Source organism: Neodiprion pinetum, chromosome 4 (genome assembly GCF_021155775.2).
Source record: "Neodiprion pinetum isolate iyNeoPine1 chromosome 4, iyNeoPine1.2, whole genome shotgun sequence".
Classification (NCBI taxonomy): domain Eukaryota; kingdom Metazoa; phylum Arthropoda; class Insecta; order Hymenoptera; family Diprionidae; genus Neodiprion; species Neodiprion pinetum.
Genome location: NC_060235.2, coordinates 11,671,984 through 11,686,940, shown reverse-complemented (window position 1 = coordinate 11,686,940; position 14,957 = coordinate 11,671,984). Strand labels below are relative to the sequence as shown.

Below are 14,957 nucleotides of genomic sequence, written 5' to 3'. Positions count from 1 at the left end.
GCGAGTTGGCTCTTTTTCATTAGGACCCGTCACCGGCGATACGTACGAGTATACCGGTGGTCCTAAAATGGTGTATAGTATAGTAAGTCCATAGCGGTGCGCTGTACATAAAAAATTGGACTGGAAAAGTACAAGTGAAATTGTCAGACGCATGGGAACGAAGTTGTAATGTAATATGAGGCCCCACCTTTATTTTTTACTTTACGTTATTTTTCATTGCTTTATTTTTATCACATTAGATTACAACTGCGTTATATGACTTCGTCCCTATATGTGTCTGAGAACAATTCCACTTGTTGCTTTCTATCCCAGCTTTTCGTGTGGAACACCGCTACGGGTTTACTATACTGTAATCGTATTTTTTACCACTCTAACCTCAAAATCGCGACTTCGTCTCGATCTCTATAATAGGCTTTCGTGATAAAACATACGAGTCGAAAGTCGTATGGATAAAGTTTTTTGACTCGTGCGTTACAGCACTCGCCTTCGGTTCGTGCCGAAAACCTCACGTCTCGTCAAACCCTACTGAAAATCGAATCTCGGCATGGGATCTAATGTGCGATTTTATATGAGATATCATACGAACCTAAATAAGATCTCATATTGTCTCACATAAGATCTCAATAACGAATTTGAACACAGGAACTGAGTGAGATCTCATATGAAATGTCGTGTGAATTTTATATCAGATATTCTCATATCACATCTCACCGTACGAAAAAAACCTATGTAATGTAAACCTGTGTATAATTGTCAAAGAAATTAATAAAAAAGGGGGTTATTGTATGGAGAATGTCAACTTTCTTGGCTTTCATGCTATTCTTGAAATGTAAAATTGGATCTGCTATGAAAGTTAGTCGTTCATTTACACAACCACACCGATTTAATTTATTTTTAATCCTCAGCAGCAATCATCCAATATGTACGTAAAATAACACATATCATACAAGCAGTGCCATAGCTGAGTGGCTAGGTAACAGATTGTGGAACTAGACGGCCCTGGGTTCAATTCCCGTGCGTGTGTAAATTTTTTTTTTTCAGCAAAATTGGGTGCAATCATGCATTACGTAGCACATAGTGAGGTCATTTTCTCCATATTTGACAATTATACGTAGGTTTATATTACACAGGTTTTTTCCGTACCGTGAGATGTGATATGAGATCTGATACAAAACTCACACGACGTTTCATCAGATTTCATTCGGTTCCTGTGTTCAAATTCGTTATTGAGATCTTATAAGAGCTGATATGAGATCTCATTTAAGCCAATATGAGGTCTTATGTGAGCTCGTATGATATCTCATATAAAATCGCACATTAGATCCCATGCCGAGATTTTCAGTAGGGAAAAGACTTATGCATACTCGTTATGTACTAATACGATAATATAATATTTGATATTGCGCGCCAAGCGGATATCGGAACCGAACGTAAGGATGAGAATGCAAAACAGTGACTGTATTAATATATGTAATCGTAATATATATCCGAGTATTTTTATTCTAGCAAAATTCTCGATGTAATATTTGGTCGCACATTTTCATACAGTGTTTCACCTATCAAACGAAACACAGGCATAGTATAATTAATAATACTAAAGCCATTATTGTATATAGTCGTAGTCAATAAGTGTGACTTCCGCTTCCGACAGCCATATTGTCATCATCAACTCGGCTTGCAGCATGGCTTGCAGGCATCATGGGAGACGTCTTCCCCGCGCCCGCCTTAGACGGTGTGATCCGCGGCCATCTGATGTCGTATCAAAATATAATTAACTAAATATGTATTATTCCACCCAGTGTCATACAAGTAACAACATACAAGTGAAGTAGTGTTATGTGTACAAGACTTGAGCCAGTATCAGGTAAGTGCACATTTTACCCAAATTCATTCAAACTTCTGCTGCGCGTCTTTGGCATGACTTGTTGCGTCACTGCCGTGCGAACTTCTTTACGAAACTGGTAGCCCGTGCATTGAACTTCTCCTGAGTAAGATAAAAAATGCAATTCTTTCCACAAAATTTGCTCTCGATTATTTTCTTTCGCCACCTCATGATTATCAGTGTAGCACGTTTCATTGCCAACTCCCGCTGCCCACTGCTACATTCGGTTTCATCATCCTAGCATCCAGCTATTCGATAAGGAGTTTTATGACCAGCCACGCAAATAGCTACCAACCAAAATAGAACAGTAACGGTAAAACAGTAAACATTTAAAAAAAATAGAGGTGACTAATATACTCATTTAGTTATTTTCGAATTTCTGGAAACAAGCACCCTCATTGAAACTCTAACACTTTGCCCTTGTCTTCACTTATCTGAATGACATGGCCAGCAAGTTTACATGAAGCTGAAGTTAGCGGCCACTTCTTTTGAAGAGAATAATACGGTACAGTTAAATATGTTTACGGTACTAGAAAAGTGTTAAATTTTCTTGAGATTTGCCTGGAAACCCCCTTGCGTAGGGGATTGGCGAATGGCGTGCACTACTTTCCACGCGGTAGTGGAATGACTGCGAGTTAGTGCATAGATATAATCTGCATGGCGTAGCGTCAACAGTTTTGAATCTAGTTGCAAATCGTCCTGTGAGTCAATGGCGTTGCAAGGCAACTGTCTTGAAGTAAGATAAAAACTGACGATGAGAATTATAGTGGAAATACACCAGCTTCCAGAGAGGGTTTAGTAATCAACATTAGTGCACTTGGTGGACTAACTTGGGCTACTAGCTTCAGCTTCATCAAGTTTACAAAGGTGCAAATTAAAAAAGGCTTTGCTTCTTTGGTTTATTGAGATCTGATTTATATTTAATGAAATATTTGTGCTTTCTCGATCCGAATATTTTGTACAAATAAGATAACAATTTTTGTTGCCACATTGCTGTGAATGCAAGGTATATTTGTGAACCATGGACTATGTCTGATCCACTAACTGCCTCTTATTTCCTTGATACGTAAATAAAAAGGATAAGGATTGCGAACTCAGGGTGTCTAGTGCTCAGGGAGTCTAGTGCTCAGGGAACATCTTTAAACAAGAAATTGATAGGCAATTTCATGTTCATGGAGGTTTCAGGAAATTCCCAGAAATTCGAGTTATTTCTGGAATTTCGGATTTTTTTCTCTATCTAATATGATTTTTTACCCTGGTTTTGTCAACACCATATAATGCAAACATTTAATTTTGATAGTATTTTATTTAGCCACTGTGGCAAATCTGCTCTTCTTAACTGATGGCATTATTGAATACAGTGCTATATTTGTGCGCCATGTGAGTTCGATTTACTCATCTACATTACACAATCTAGTCATTTAAGTAGTAGAAGTGGTGTTTTTATTCAGAAAAAACCCTTATAAATCAGTGAAAAATTTGGAATTTTCAGAGAATTTTATATTTCTCAGTCACTGGACACCCTGTACACTGGACCAGAGTCCTTAGTTCACAAGTATAACCTTAATAAATTGACCGATAGTAATGCCTGAATGTCACAAAGAACCCTTATCTTTTATTTACAGATTATATGTGTGTGTATATTGTATATACTCATTGAGATGCCTAAGGTATTGAAAGATTCTCGGTATGTGACGAGAAGGCAACGAAGACGTCAAATTAAAGAAGAGTATCGGAAACTCTGTAATACCAATGACAATTCATCGATTCCTCGCCATATCCCAGCAACAGTTTGTACTTGTACAGATACAAAGTCTAATACAGCTGAGTTCAACAATGGTGGCATTACTGCAGACGTACAGCTTGATCCAATAGATTCCAACAATATTGCCTTAAGTGAACCTATTCACGAAAACCTCAATGATAATGTCAACTTTAGTGACAGTAGTGGTGGTAGCTTGCCTCAAAAATGCAAGCCGGACCCTAACATTGATAAATCAGACTTACGGAATGATCTTCGAAACTGGGTTGTTAATTGTTGCATCAATCATAGCAATGTTAATGCTTTATTGAAAATTTTAGTTAAACATGGACACGACGTACCTCTAGATGCAAGAACTTTACTTCAAACTCCTCGAAAGCTGGAAATTATTGATATGAGTCCTGGGCATTATTATCATTTTGGTCTAGCGCAAGGTTTAGTAAGAAGTGTTGCCAAGTATTATTCAACTGAAAATTGTCCGAAAGAATTACAAATCAACATTAATGTCGATGGACTTCCCTTGACAAAAAGTTCAGGCAGCCAATTTTGGCCTATACTAGCATCTATCGAAACAGATTTTTACACCGAACCCTTCATCGTCGGTCTATATCATGGTAATGAGAAGCCTCATGATAGTAATGAATTTATGAAGTACTTCACCGAAGAGTGTGATAGGATCATTGATGCAGGTTTGAGTATAGGTAATAAAACAGTTCCCATTAAAATTAATGCATTTGTTTCCGATACACCTGCGAAATGTTTCATTACTGGAACCAAAGGGCATAACGCTTATTTTGGCTGTGGGAAATGTGTGCAGGAAGGAGAATTCATTGATAATCGAGTGACATACCCTGAGACAACAGCAAGATTACGAACTAACGAATCATTTAGACTGAAAACCAATGAAGAGCATCACAAAAAAACATCTATCCTTGAAAACTTATTTATCGACATGATATTAGATTTTCCAATAGATTATATGCACTTGGTCTGTTTAGGTGTAATGAAAAAACTGTTACAGTTTTGGATCAAAGGAAACAAAGATGTTAGAATGACAAATTTTCACCGTAAACGAGCGTCAGATCTATTACTATCATTAAATAAATCCATATCAAAAGAATTTTCGAGAAAGGCAAGACCTTTGGAGGAAGTAGATCGGTTCAAGGCTACTGAACTACGACAGTTGTTATTATATACTGGACCAATAGTATTTCTCGATAATTTGCCGAGTGACAAATACAATCATTTCCTATGCTTGAGCGTTGCGATTCGAATTTTAGCGAGCCCTGAATACCACATAAAATTGAACGATTATGCCAGACAACTGCTACAGTATTTTGTTGAATCTTTTCCATTACTCTATGGTCACCAGCATGTGTCATACAACGTGCATAATTTGATACACCTTTGTAATGATGTAAAGTTGAAAGGGCCTCTAGATAAATTTAGTGCGTTTAAATTTGAAAATTATATGCAAAAAATTAAAAAGTTATTAATAACATCCAGCAAGCCTTTAGCACAACTTATAAAACGTCATCAAGAAGAATGTAAAATCAACGTCCAATCTGAAAAATTTGAATATCCAATCATAAAATATGCAAACATTGAAGAGACCAGTAATGGCAAAAAAAACATTCAATCTATTCGGTATCGTGATTTTTTTATAAGTACAAAAATTCCTGACAATTGCTGTTGCTTAAAAGATGGTGCAATTATCGAAGTATCGAGAATTCATCTCGAAAATAAAATAATATATCTAACAGGTCAGAAATTTTTAAACCCGAAATCATTCTTCAAAATACCATGTGAATCTTCAAAAATTGGAATACAACTTGTTGATAGACAGCATCAACTTGTGAAAGTTTGCATTTCCAACATTAAATTGAAATGTCTAAAATTCAAATTAACCGATAGTGAAAATGTGGTCACTCCATTGTTGCATCATTCATAACACGTAAAGTAATTATAAATATCATAGTAAAAACACAACGTCATTCTTAAATTCACGATTTATCTATTTTAAATTTCCCGCTTAGTCCCGCGTGTCACAAATGTTCGCGCTCTCGCTTTTTCTACAGATTTCCGGGCTGGCTGGTGGCCATATTGTTTTATTACGCATTTCGGTCGTAGCTCCCACGTGTCCAAGTATTGAAGTTTCGCATTAAATAATTTAATTACTTGAAATACATAGATCGATTGATCTCGATTAGTGTTATTGCGTCCAGTGCAGTCAGTGCAGTTAGTGTTGTACGCAGTCATTACGTCATTCTCACGATATATTCGGACTTCAATAATCAACCGACTGATCAGAATTGGTTCTGCCGGTTACATCTACACAATCTATAGGTAATTTTATTTGAATATTTTCCTATATAAATCGAATATCTTTTTTCATCGATGCGTCTATTTACACGGTTCCGTGATCCTATTTAAGTCACGTAAACGGGCACGTAACCTAAGTAGAGTTACGCTAAATCTAACCTAAAAATTCACAAGTTATGCTTTGCGGGTGACAGACACCGGCATCGTGGCTTCTATCGCGCGCGCGTGTATTTTCGACATCAAAGATTTCGAACTCATTTTAACCTCTTCTGCATGATATTTTACTCAGATGTAAAACTTACACGTGAATTGCGCGACTGATTGTGAGTGTCCCTCAACCATGTGGATAGCCGCCTCGTTTTGGGATGCTCGAAATTTACGTATACAAATTTTTGCAATTCTGTACATAACCGTCCAACATGCGATAGCCAGACACAAGCCGCAAAATATACGTAGTTGGTGATCGCTTTATCGCTGTTAATTATGATTAGACGAACACGCTATGATAATTCATCAACTGTCCTCTTTTTCCATTCAAGAAACATGCCGTTGCCCTACGCTGTTGTATCTTTTTCAAATGATGATTCTGACGATGAACAAGTGACATCTGAGGTCCCGAGTTGTTGGTTAACTCCCAACAATACAAAATGCTGGTGGCCTAAGACAAAAAACATAAGTGCATTCATGGTTAAAAAAGTATTGCCCGATACTGAAGATCCTAAGTGGGAATTGTACGACGTCATATTCGAAAACTATTTTGGTAAAGTTTCTATTTATTTATTGTCTTGAGCAATGATCAAGATAGGCAAAAATCTGTCGATTAATTATATCACAGTCGATGTTTTAAATTATATCATCGTAAACTTGCTCGATTTAACAGTATTGTTGCGAATACAAGTCAAGGTTTTTTCATGGTGGATGTGCTCGAAAAACTTCTACTTTACTTATATGCTGGTTTTCTTTAGAAGGTATATACAGAAAATAGTTGCTTAAATGAAGCCTTGTATTCACAAAAATACAGATGATTATCAGGTCATGCGTAGTTGGGTAATAGTTAGAAAAATTTCCTGAATACCATACCAATAAACATTAATATTAATTTTAATGTATTATGTGTTTAGTATTTGCATTATTAGTACATATTTCCGATACCGTAGTTGTTTTACTACCTGAAGTTCTGAATCTTCATTTGAACGAAAATTTAAAGAATTTACCATGTTATTTTGTCAGCCAAAATTCGGGAAAAATTGAAACCTGATTTCAACAGTAGAGTTTAATTTTTTGACACTTCAAGTTTCAATTTATGGAAAATTTTAGTAAAAACCAGCCTAGTATATAAACCTGTTGCAATTTTCGTTTTAATAAAGGTTTGGAATTTCAGGCATGTAGCTTTTATTCCATGAGAGTATTAATATTGTATATTATTAGTCCAATGAATCTGAAGATATTGCCTTCAGGTCACACATTTGATTGGGTGAAGAGCTACAGCTTGTTAATTATAAACAGCAGGTGTCTATAAGACCTGGAAATCTGGAAAAGCTGGAAATGTCAGGGAATTTGTACTGTCTGGAAAACTCAGGGAATCTTGTCTCATTTCACTAAGTCGGGAATTTTTTTCGAGTCTTCCAACCTTTTAAATCTCAAATTCAACGCCTCAAACATCAAAATTTGTTATCACGCTTCCCAATGCATGTCTTCACAGTCATGGGAAATTGATAATATTATTATAAAAGTACAGCACTATTTTCAGATAGGTCTCTAACTGAAGTAGCACTGTCATGATCTACTAATACTTTCGATTGCCTGTGACTAAACAAATGTTACATGCAAAACAATGGTCAGGGAAAAAAATTAATTTGGTACTGAAACACCTAGAAAAGTCAGGCAATTTCTGATTTCAGATTTGATGGCAACCCTGATTAACAGCAGAGATAGTGGTATTTACATGATCAGATAAAGTAAACAAACATATAATTATTTGGACATTTACCAATAGCTTGAGAGTCCCAATAACCATATGTTTTTTATCAACTGGATTGGTCAAAAACGTCAAGTTACTAGGACTGTCCAGCATTAGGTTCATGTCTAATGATTGGTTCATTTACCTTATTTGCCGTGATTTTCAGACTCGTTTCTTTAAAGAGAATTAATGACCAATATATTTTCAATTTTCGTTTTGTTCTCAATTTATGAATATATTTTTTGTTTACATGCAGAGAGTTTGGAAAAAGCCAGAAAAAAAGCTGAGAGTATTTCATCAAGTGATGAACAAAATATACCAGATAGAAAACGGATTCAAAGAAAAAAGAAATCTATGTCACAAAAAAAAATTATTGGAAATTCAGACAGCGAACAAGAAATGTCATGCAGAAACATGCTTAAAAAAATTCCTGATCTACCACATAATTACGTCACTAACAACAGCATGCAGTTCGATATTGAAAATATTCCTGTTATTTATGAAGAGACCGATGAACCAAAAGGTATATAAATCCAAAGTCATGCAGACAAATATTCATCTTCGTACATACAATGAACACATGATCAGGACTAGTGTAATTTGTCCCATTCTATATTTGTTTTTCTAATCCATTTCAGGTTATCCATTAACACAAACTAACATGACTTTTGACTGTCAGGCACCCACATCAAAGAAATCAGGTACACATTTTTGTATACAACAATTATTCAACACGACTGTGGTTTATGAATGACGTGACAAACACGTAGAAAATGATCAAAATTTGGAGTGTTCTAAATAAAATCGCCACTTGTAATTTATAATGATCATTATATTGGTAGAAATTATTCTCATGTGCTTTTGAGCCTTTGATGATGTTCATGGGTACTCTACATTGAAATAGGCGAACCCATAATTTTGTCATTGAAAGATTTTGTTGCGTAAATCAGTTTTGAAGCTAAAAAGTTATATGAAAATTTATGTGCTGTTATATTAAAAGTCACAAACTGAAAGTCACGAGTTTTTTGTATTTTGATAATTATATACGTAGTTTATTATAACATCTTGTATTAATTTGCTCACAATGTTCAAAAAATTAATTCATAAGAAAAAAAGAATCTACATTTTTTTTTCTCATCATCTTTTCTGTGTCCTTCAATCTTTGTATAACAAAAATTTGAATAATTTATTGAAATTTGAAACTTTCCGGAATTGATTATTGCCCGCGAGAATATATGTTTATATGAGATATGTTTTCCAATAAAAATTTCCTGAATCAGAAGATACATAGCTAAAGTATCCAGCATCTTGGAAGCTCGAGAGCCCATGACTTTGATGCCTGAAATAGATTAGTCTCCTGGTATTTATATTTCGAAAATTACTAGTAAATGAGTATTCCAGAAATGGCTTTCTTAAATGAGCTAAGACCTGGTACACTATTGCATTTGAAAAGTGAACATACTGTTTAAACAGCAATTAATTAAAATCAAGATTGTACAAGTTTCTGGTAATAGTATAGCCCCCCCAGTGCACTTCCAATTTTTGGCATTATCATCTATCATATTACTGCAGTTTTACTATAATTAATGTAACTTGATGAGTAATCAAAATACTTCTGAGATACGTGTAGTGATTAAGTTGACTGATGACTTTCATTCTAGACTCCATTTCAATTAGAACACTGAATTGCAGTCCAGTAAAGACGTTTTGTGCGTTTACAATGACATCATCAACCGATAAGCCTCACGAAACATTAACACAAAATGGTAATTTCTTTCATTCTACTTACAATTATAGTGTTCGTTATCGATTTTGTAGAAGCAATAAGTTACGTATCAAGCTCAGTTGTGAGCAAATAATCGTGCATACACAATGCACTTTATACGTTTCTCACACTTGCGTATTCTCATGTTCATATATACTCTTTATTGTCAGATTCACTTAAAACCACACGCAACGTCCCAAAAGTGTTATCGCAGCAAGTACTTACCAAAGCTCCAATTGAAACAGGTGATGTCAACTACATAATATCATGGCATGATATTTCTTGGTCTAAAACACCTTTAAAAAAATCCCTGTAGTCTGTATTAGTTTGTCAATTCGAAAAAGTTTTTGGGGGTTCGAGGCATTTTGCGTTTATATAGTTAGATTGTACCTGTTGGGTACTTTTCAGGTCCTTTTCCTTCTCTTTACTTGGAACACGCCTAGAAGCCGTAGGCCTTGAATCACACAAAAACTTTTTCTTGCCCTTTTACGAAAATACTGCCTTTGTAGCATGTATTTCATAAAACTGCATAAAAATATCGATATTTTTATCTACAGAGCAGAGATTACTTGTAGCACCAAGTTCATCACTACCAGTATATGATGCAATAACTACCTCTTTGCCATTGTACACATCTAACAGATCAGATGCGTATACACAAGGTACCTACATTTGTGACCATCTCATTGTCAGTATAGCACCGAGACTGTAACTACAAAAGAAGAATTAATGTAGTTGTAAACTGTATGTGTATACGACTGTCAGTGCCACCAAACTTGTGATTCAGAACTAGTTTTGGAAAATTGGCATATCTGTTAACAATAACATGAGGTTGATTTCCCTGTAGTTAAATCTCGGTGCCATCATTCTGACATTTCTAAATTTGTTCTAATATTTCATTATGGTATTTTATAGATAGGTCCGAGTCTTTGGTACGAATTATTGAAGGTTTGTATTATCCTCTACGTAATGAATTAGTGGTCAGATATGACAGTCTTATTGAGTAGCAGAATAATCAATCGTATTTTCCTACAGATAATTTTAATAAATTATTCAAAAAAGTTGCTGAAATAGCAGTAGAGGTAAAATCTTTGACAGCAAGTTTGAATAAATTACAAACAAGATTTCATGATGACACCGACACCCCTGCAAGTGCTGAACTGCTCATGATCACAGATTCGTTACCATTTCCTACAATTGATAAACTGAAGGACTTTGAATACCAATTGGAAATAAATGCTACCCTAAAATCTAGTGTGGTGAGTACTTGAATAGTGTTACTCTTGTTAGCTCGAAAATTTGATATTGGAATGACAGTAGAACCCTTGAGTTTATGGTAGCTCAAATCGAGAACGATTCTTTAGGAAGGTCTAAGATTAGAAGACTCAATGTTTGAGAGAAACAATGTCAAGAAGCTAACCGTTTCTATTATGTATTAAATTTGTACAAACGTTATCAATGTGGTAGCAGTTATAAATCCCACTGGATTTAAGAACTCGCAGCCCATTACCCAAGAAACACAGAATAATATCAACTCATAAAGTGAAAGTCAGTACACAGCTTCAGCTGAACGAAAACGTTGTGAAGCCACAGACCGGAGGTGAAATATCTGTCTGAAGTTTTGATGGATCGAACTTGATCCGCAATTCAAATTTTCGTTGACTTAAAATACCAAAAACAAACAGCTAATTCAGATTAATTGTTAATCCCAAGTCCACGGTTTCATTCCTGCAAACAATTGTCTAAATTAAGTTCTTTGCTTTTCGACATTTTGCATTAGCGAGAATTTGAGAATAATAAGTTTGATCGACCAAAATTTCGGAAACATGGTGAAATCATTTTTGCCTCCTAATTAGGTAATTGAAACAGCTCTTATTTGATTAAATCAATTGGCTTCTTGAAATTTTCTTACTGTATATTTTGATTTTCAATTTTCAGAAGAAAGCAACTATTATGACAAAGTACGGCCATTTTGGATCATGCTATGTATAAAATTACGTGTCATATGTATTCGTTGCACTTTTTGCTATTGATTTTCTCCCTACATTGAAGCGTAAAACAATTTGAGAAATTTCATGATAATTTCTTACGTCTGTTTAGAGGTTTTTTTTCTCAGAATATATGCGAAAATGAAATCCCAAAATTATATAAGTATGAAGAATGTACGAACTAATTTATTCTTCAATTTTCTTGAATTTTATGTCATAGAATTGATTTGTTGACCATTTTGAATAACCGTAGGGATCATATTTCAAACGAATTGGAGGTAGCGGAGCAAAAGATACTACATTGCGTATTCTTCGAAGAGTTTTCTCAAATGCAGTGGCTCAGAATTGTTCCTGGTTGGGCCTACGTGATAATTTTTCAGTCCAAAATTTGGCTATAATAAAGATCACCAAAGGTATTAATTATCAACAATCAAGTAATAATCAATTCATATGATAAGAATCTTAAGATTGAACCTCAGGCAATTTTTTTTGCCACTCATGTACACACATACAATTGAATTTTACGGACAGCATTCTTAGTTATTAGAACTTACATCAAAGTGAAGTACTCATAATCTTGTTGTAATGTTGCTGTGCATGAAGTAGCACTGGATAGCTAGTGAGTGCCGAAAATTATCACAGAGATGAAACGATATTACAAGTGTGTCAATAGCGGCCAATTGCACATTGCACTAGTTTTCAGATTTTTATGTCTCTATAAACAAATTTTTCTTTACATTCAGCAAGGTTAGAGATTGTGTTACGTTATTTCATTTCAATGCGATCTGGGAAGTAATTTCTGCACAAAAAATTCGGTAGAGAATTTAGTTCGCTAAATTACGTATATTGGGATAGTGGCAAGGGGCGAGAAAAAAATCGCATGATGTTGAGTCTTAATTATGTATGTAAGTACAATATATGCTAGCAATAGTTATTGCTATTGCAATTAATCTTTGCGATACCACTAAAGTCTTCTTCACTTTGTAATGCCATTGCAGAAAAATTTCACCGCGAAGTGGATTTATCCAATGTAATTCATCTGATTCAGACTCGGAATGTTCCTTTCCCTTATAAAAATTAGATCTATTTTTATTTCCTAGATGCAGTAATGGTGAATTATAACATGACGGACAAAGAATTTGAAGAAACTTGCAGTGAGTGGTTCCGTCAAGGAAAACAAAGATTTATCAGAGAAGAGAAGGCGAAGGCCAAAGCACGAGCATAGAGGAAGCACGAGCAATCGCACAAGTTCATACTGTAAATTAACCACAGTTCAACGAATTGGAGTCAATCTTATATTTAATTTCAATTTATTCTTGTTTTACAACTTACATCTGTACTGGCTCAAGTTAATTCATGATACTCACCTACAAACTGCAATTCATATAGATTTTTAAGTTCATTTGATAGCTTTCATACCTTCATATATCTTAATCTTAAATAGTTTGAAGCTAATTTCATACCTCGAATGTTTACGGTGCAGTAGTTTCACATCAAAACCACAATTGTATCATGTTTACCATGTACTTTGTGGTTTTGTAGTAAAACTCCATACTAACAGTATAAATATTGTCCCACTTTCCGGTGATGTGAGCAACATATTCGACATGGAGTTGGATAGAAAAATTATAAACAAACTACACGGAAAAATGATATAACGGTAGTTACCTTGCGAAGCCACTATATATAGCCTATACGTTCATTTTGAATTTACGTATTTTTGAAAGGATTCCAATTCTTGTTTTATCGCGAAATATAATACCATATAATACAGCCACAAGTTACATTACAGGCACATCAGTGTTGACTTGATTCCACATAGGTTATCTATGTACCTAAGTAATTTTTTGTTTAGTTCCGTATACGTTTCATAACGTAAAAGTCAGATACTGGTTGTAGTATTACTCTTTTTAAATGTTCATTATCATATGATATGTAAAGTACAAAATACCCTGGTGGGAATTTCTACGAATTTCTAGGGAAATTGGAACAGTTTTCATTGAAAATTATTGTTTTTTTTTTTTTTGTAGTTTATCAACAAATTGTAGATCCCGTGGTTCATTTGAAAAATTGTAGATTTTTGTAGTGATTCAGAAAACCTCGTTTTTGTCAATCAAATTGGAAAGAACTATAATTTTTTTTATAAAAACCTAAACTTTAATTTTCCTTGAAATTCGGACTGATTAAATTTTCAGTTACGTTCTTATGGCAATTTTTTTATTTACTTTTTCCTATGGGCCGTTCGAGTCCTCAGCGCTTATTATAGATTGTGATTGATATCTACTATAGTACCTAAATATTGTTACTTATGTGATACTACGGGTGAAATTGTGAGATTCTTATGATCTCCAAGAACCATGTTAAGTAGTGTGTACTTATTTCTCGCTGTAACACGTTGAATTTTGATATTCTATTACCTGTATTATATTAAGCAAAATACGTATAACGGTATTGTATACCCGTTTCCCTATTGTCACTTGTATGACACTACATCTTGATTTTCTAGATTCTAGTACCTTTGTTATTTTGTTATATTACTCATTTCTATCTGGTTACTTTTATGACACATGGTATTTCGATATTCTGGGTGGTAATAAATAATCTTTTCCATATATATCCTCGTATTTATGTGCTTTTTTTAAGCAGCGTGCACGTGCGCATAAAATGAATCGCCGGATGTTACACGGAGTAACAGATACGTATTAAGTACGTTTATTCAATGGCTCTGATTTGGATGTATTACGCAGCAGTTATGAATCTGAACTGTCACTACTATATACAACTGCGCTGGATGCAAAAAATAAGAACATAAATGATACATAACGGACTTGCAAGGGCATGAATCTCATCCATATCTGTGATATCTTTGATACGTATCTCTGTTCTGTACCTGTTACGTAGCTGCCATAATGGTTTGTGGCGGACATAATAGAGTACATGTACGGTACATGTAGAGCACATGTGATGTAGCTGTGATTTCGGAAGGAACAAGATTCAAGTATTTGTTACGTTACTGGTATATGAATGTGCTGCCTGGGTATCTTTGCTCTGTCACAATGAATTATTTTACGTTTGTTTTTCTCTAATTCTATTTCTATATCATTCTTTTTTGGAAATGTTTCTGTGATTCTGTACGGTCCCTTGTAATTGTCATCTAACTTTCCCGTCTTTTGATTTTTCACTATATAAATACTTTGTCCTATTTTGAAATCTACTGGATTTATTTATCTGTCGTAATATTGTTTCGATCTGGCTTTAGCTTTTTCTAAATTTTCGCG

The 14,957-nt window shown here is 34.6% G+C and overlaps 2 protein-coding genes across 8 annotated transcripts; both read left to right on the top strand.

Moving 5' to 3' along the window:
• Positions 1-1,654: 1,654 nt before the first annotated feature.
• LOC124216309 (uncharacterized) lies at positions 1,655-5,599 on the top strand. Its single transcript, XM_046620656.2, has 2 exons — positions 1,655-1,864; positions 3,508-5,599. Exon 2 carries the CDS (start codon positions 3,544-3,546, stop codon positions 5,593-5,595), a length of 2,052 nt encoding a protein of 683 aa, XP_046476612.1. The 5' UTR covers positions 1,655-1,864; positions 3,508-3,543; the 3' UTR covers positions 5,596-5,599.
• Positions 5,600-5,620: 21 nt separating this feature from the next.
• Positions 5,621-14,258, top strand: LOC124216310 (uncharacterized). 7 transcript variants are annotated; one of them, XM_046620660.2, is made up of 12 exons: positions 5,624-5,990; positions 6,506-6,726; positions 7,868-7,903; positions 8,183-8,449; positions 8,565-8,627; positions 9,588-9,692; positions 9,862-9,936; positions 10,249-10,353; positions 10,607-10,639; positions 10,727-10,950; positions 11,933-12,092; positions 12,761-14,258. In XM_046620660.2, the coding sequence occupies exons 2-12, from the start codon at positions 6,510-6,512 to the stop codon at positions 12,799-12,801; spliced, it is 1,326 nt and encodes a 441-aa protein (XP_046476616.1). In that variant the 5' UTR covers positions 5,624-5,990; positions 6,506-6,509; the 3' UTR covers positions 12,802-14,258. The 7 variants fall into 7 exon arrangements, with proteins under 7 accessions (XP_046476618.1, XP_046476619.1, XP_046476616.1 ...); XM_046620657.2 differs by having other exon boundaries at positions 5,631-5,990; positions 12,780-14,258; XM_046620662.2 differs by lacking the exon at positions 11,933-12,092 and having other exon boundaries at positions 5,621-5,990; positions 12,780-14,258.
• Positions 14,259-14,957: the final 699 nt, after the last annotated feature.